Source organism: Ylistrum balloti, unplaced genomic scaffold (genome assembly GCF_031769215.1).
Source record: "Ylistrum balloti isolate Yb309-2 unplaced genomic scaffold, AGI_CSIRO_Ybal_v1 Utg370370, whole genome shotgun sequence".
Taxonomy (NCBI): domain Eukaryota; kingdom Metazoa; phylum Mollusca; class Bivalvia; order Pectinida; family Pectinidae; genus Ylistrum; species Ylistrum balloti.
In genome coordinates this window covers 2,364,940-2,370,327 of record NW_026782260.1, presented here as the reverse complement: position 1 = coordinate 2,370,327, position 5,388 = coordinate 2,364,940, and the positions used below count along the sequence as shown (strand labels likewise).

The window sequence follows — 5,388 nt, the reverse complement described above, 5'->3', positions numbered from 1 at the left end:
CTATTTTATACCAGTATATTTTTCCCGCCTCAACAGTAATCTATTTTACTGGGAAATAATCTTAAATTTGATTTTGTGCGTTGATCTTGGCGGTGTGTAGTGCAAAAATCAAAATTTTAGATTTTGTAATGTTATTGACTGAGCCAGTTTTGTGTCCAGTACTTTGAATATTGTGTTTACAGTTTTATAATTAACCAGTCCAACCAGAAAACATATCCCGTATTATCATTTTTCATAAGCATTTTAGACATGTAATGATGGCCTAACGAGAAATGATAGTTTTCTTTCAAATGTGTTATCATCTCTGTCATAGGTGTCGTCATCCCTGTCACAGGTGTCATCATCTCTGCCATACGTGTCATCATACCTGTCATACGTGTCATCATCTCTGACATACGTGTCATCATCTCTGTCATACGTGTCATCATCTCTGCCATACGTGTCATCATCTCTGCCATACGTGTCATCATCTCTGTCATACGTGTCATCATCTCTGCCATACGTGTCATCATCTCTGCCATACGTGTCAGCATCCTTGACATATATGTCGTCATCCTTATTGTGTCATATCAATCACAGGTATCATCGTCTATATCATCCCTGTTATAGGTGTCACTATCCCTGTCATAGGTGTCATTAACCATGCCATAGGTGTCATCATCCCTGTCACAGGTGTCATTAACCCTGTCATAGGTGTCACCATCCCTGTCATAGGTGTCATCATCCCTATCACACGTGTCATCATCTCTGTCATACGTGTCATCATCTCTGTCATACGTGTCATCCTCTCTGTCATACGTGTCATCATCCCTGTCATAGGTGTCATTAACCCTGTCATAGATGTCATCATCCCTGTCAGAGGTGTCACCATCCCTGTCATAGGTGTCATCATCCCGTCATAGGTGTCATCATCCCTGTCATTTGTGTCGTCATCCTGTCTTAGACGTCATCATCCCTGTCATAGGTGTCATCATTCCTGTCATTTGTGTCAGCATCCCTGTCATAGGTGTCATCATCCCTGTCATAAATGTCATCATCTCTGTCATAGGTGTCATCATCCCTGTCATAGGTGTCGTCATCCCTGTCATAGGTGTCATCATCCCTGTCATAGGTGTCGTCATCCCTGTCATATGTGTCGTCATCTCTGTCATGCGTGTCATCATTCCTGTCATAGGTGTCACAATCCCTGTGATAGTTTTCATCATCCCTGTCATAGGTGTCATTAACCCTGTCATAGGTGTCAGCATCCCTAACATATATGTCGTCATCCTTATTGTGTCATCATCTCAATCTCAGGCATCATAGTCATCGTCTACATCTCATTATCATCTCCATCACATATAGATAGGACAAAATATGAACCAAAGACTCCTACAAATATAGAGAGAATTCAGACCAGTTGTTCCGGAAGAGTAAGCGTCGTCTTTTTCATGGACGACACTCGACCTGTAAATCTTTGTAAATCTACGTAAGTAATGTTATGTATTCAAATGAGTACACAATAATGGAACCAACATGTCTACTAACGAGCATCAAACACACCGAACATTTTATCAAACAAAAGAAATAGAAAATTCCACATCAAATTCAAACAAAAACATACCACAACCACTTTAAAAAATATTGAAGGTGTGTTTTCTAAAAAAAATTATCGTCGCCGTCGTCGTCGTTAAACATGACGGTAAATATGTCATTGATTTCACCGAAACTATAGATATCTTGTGTTTATTTTCATACAATCGTGGGCATGTCTAAAAATGCATTCTGGCTTCACGGAGTCATTTAGAATTTCGGTACGCAGTTTAAACAATACCTTATTTTCAACATTTCCACGATATATTAACTTAAAATCTAAGTGTATTTACAATTACTTAAGAAAGAACTATTTCATTTTCAAGAGTTATGATAATACAAACATGCTTAAGAGCGCTAAAAATTGGTTGGTAGCATATAGTTACCTCATATTCAGGCATCGTGCACGTCCGCTAAAACCAATCCGTATTAACTCTCTAAATGTACCATTGGTCAATGGTCAAAGCATCTTTAAATTTGATTTAGATCTGTACCTCAAATATATGGTTTCCTCGTTTCAAAGACTCGCGTATTTGTCATATTCAGAAGAGTGAAAGACTCGCGTTTTTGTCATATTCAGAGGAGTCAAAGACTCGAGTATTTGTCCTATTGTGAGGAATTAAGACTCACGTATTTGTCATATTCAGAAGAGTCAAAGACTCACGTATTTGTCATATTCAGAAGAGTCAAAGACTCACGTATTTGTCATATTCAGAAGAGTCAAAGACTCACGTATTTGTCATATTCAGAAGAGTCAAAGACTCACGTATTTGTCATATTCAGAGGAGTCAGACACCCACGCATTTGTCATATTCAGAAGAGTCAAAGACTCGCGTATATGTCATATTCAGAAGAGTCAGACACTCACGTATTTGTCATATTCAGAGGAGCCAGGGACTCACGTATTTGTCATATTCAGAAGAGTCAAAGACTCGCGTATATGTCATATTCAGAGGAGCCAGGGACTCACGTATTTGTCATATACAGAGGAGCCAGGGACTCACGTATTTGTCATATTCAGAAGAGTCAAAGACTCATGTTTTAATACATTTCTATAAAATTGCAAGGTTTCAGTTATGATAAAATATTTTTTCTGAAATTCATATTTGTTCCGGTTGCAATGAATTTGGTGAAAACACTCAAACATGATATTGAAGCCAGTACAGTTGCATGAATCGATAAAGTAAGAAGTTTATCATACGAATTTGTTAAAATAATTAAAAACAAAATACTGGAATTTTAGAAGTTTTTTTCTTATATCTTCATCAAAAATTATATGTTTACAAATTCATTAATTCATCAATTTTATTTTTTTCCCTAAACGTATTGTTAACTGGATTACGATTTTTCTGATAGAAACTGCTGTAAGTTTCAATGTTATTGATTATTTAACTTACATCGGAGTTATCATTAAATATTATATTCACTGGTTCAAAGGTTATACATGTAATTTCTTTACCATTTTCATGAAACAATATGATTGGAACCATCAGCTACGATCTATATTCTCCATAAAATTAATAATTAATATAACACACAATTTCTACCAAATAAAGACTTCAATTAAAATAAAGAATGAGAACTTAAAGAACCGGCAATGAATAAATAAATGAAAAAAAAATAAACAAAAATAAATAAACAAATAAATAAATAAAAATAAATAAATAAAACGAAAAACAACGTGAGGCATTCAGATAAAATAACAAAGCAATTTGTTTTAACAGTACATAAACATTGAATCCGTGTTACTGACAGATACCGTACGAATTGTTTCCCTGATAAAAATAATCTGACAATCAAGTTATGTGTTAACTATACCGGTTAACGTTGCCCTGGAACCTTACGTAACGCCTGTAACAATCTGTAAGCATTCCCACGGGTGATAGACACGGTCCCCTACAATACACTTGACCGGTGTGAGAGGCGACATTGCCTCTGCATCTCATATCAAATGTACGAAATATTTCATGTGTTTTAATGTCGGTAATTATTCAGTGTTTTCCATCTTCCATACCGTTACCTTCATATGTCTTATCGTTACCTTCATATGTCTTATCGTTACCTTCATATGTCTTATCGTTACCTTCATATGTCTTATCGTTACCTTCATATGTCTTATATAAAATTGATTTGTGTTAATAAAATTAATTTGAGGTAATCAGTGAGGAAAATGGAAACAATCATAATTGTGTTAAAATTACTTAATGCTAAATATCTTCTCGCGTCAAAGAAAAGTTTACTCTTGGAATGTTCAAGAGATGCACATCAAAGAGGCGACAGATTACCACAGAGTATAAGGTCCAGGCAGGCACGAGTCATTTTCTATATTATATATTCAATTCAAACACGTTGTTACATATACAATATGGTGTGATGATCCGAAAGTTTAAAATATTAACTGTGTTTTATGTTTACAAAAATATGGTTACTACTTCTCCTGGTTACTGTAAAATCATATTTTTTCGCTATCTCAAATTTCGTGGTTTTACAAAATAAAGAAAACTAACGAAACCCACAATATTACCGAAGTCCATTTCAATTTTTACCTTTCTTTCTTTCTTTTATTTATTCATTTTTTTAAATTTTGTTTGTTTGTTTTGTTTTATTTTCTTAATCGCTAACTTATAAATTCATAGGTTAAGAGTAACCACGAATTCAACAATAATAATTAAACTCCACGAAAATTAACGATTAAATATCACATATTCACCGTATAATGTGTACAACGGATTTCGGTATTTTTAGATTCGGTGACCTTAATGGACTAATGTTGTGATTACTTACTACTTACTTACTATACATATACAATGTGTCACGTGTCTCACGTGTGTGATAACGTTTGTCTTTGTTTTCACTCGTGCTTGAAAAAAGATAAAACATAAAATTGCTACCGGTAGACGGTATGTGAAATTATACAGAGATTTTATACGTTCTCTGTAGTGATTATAAAAACAAACATGATCAGTGAAAGATGTTTCCAGTAACTAGTGTAACCCTGGTAAATACTAGCCGAAATATACCGCTCGGCCAGGGAACTTCTATTTAGCTTGCGCTCGGTTGACTAGTCAGACTAGTAAGCCAGGGGTCCCGGGTTCGAATCTTAGCGGAGGCATTGGAACAAATAATGACATATGTTACACTAGTATGAATTTATGCTTTCAAAACAGTTTAAACACACCCATCCCGATATGATTCGTCCATGATCGAGTTTATGTCTGGTGTATTCTGGAATAAGTAATATATTCTTTTAATTATTCTTTGTACATCCTTATCACCCAATGCTCATTCCCGGACATAGAGTGTTGGTATTATGCTTAAGCACTATTGCTCTGGTATATATCATATGGACATATATGAGAGATTTTTTATGTAAAAAAATCCATGATGAACATTCACGAAGATACGTATTTATATAATTCACAAACAACAGTTCTAGGATTTTCTATGTAAAAAGGATTTGAAGGGAAACCATTGTTTATGGTTTTAAGAAATAGAAATAATTACGTTTCCGTTTTTACTGATCAATATTTATTGATTTATTTACTTGTTTATTTATTTACTTAATTATCTATTTATTTTAGTATCAATACTGAATATTGGTATACTGGTAGGAAAAATCAATGGGGTTATTTCATTGCCTGGTTTTATGCAGTCTAACATTTTAAGAATTTATTTTCTGAATTTGTAGAATTTGTACAAGATACACAAATATATATTTGTGATTTCTATTGAATAGAAATAAAAATAGATGTTATGGACCGTACTAGTGAGCAATAGGACATATAGAAACGATGTTAAGAAATCAACGCATATCAA

General features: G+C 34.3%; 1 protein-coding gene across 1 annotated transcript; it reads right to left on the bottom strand.

Annotated features, from left to right (window-relative positions):
• Window positions 1-939: 939 nt before the first annotated feature.
• Window positions 940-1,973, bottom strand: LOC132554005 (uncharacterized). The gene is made up of 2 exons (XM_060218300.1): window positions 1,959-1,973; window positions 940-1,269 (listed from the first exon to the last, which is right to left on the bottom strand). The coding sequence occupies exons 1-2, from the start codon at window positions 1,971-1,973 to the stop codon at window positions 940-942; spliced, it is 345 nt and encodes a 114-aa protein (XP_060074283.1).
• Window positions 1,974-5,388: the final 3,415 nt, after the last annotated feature.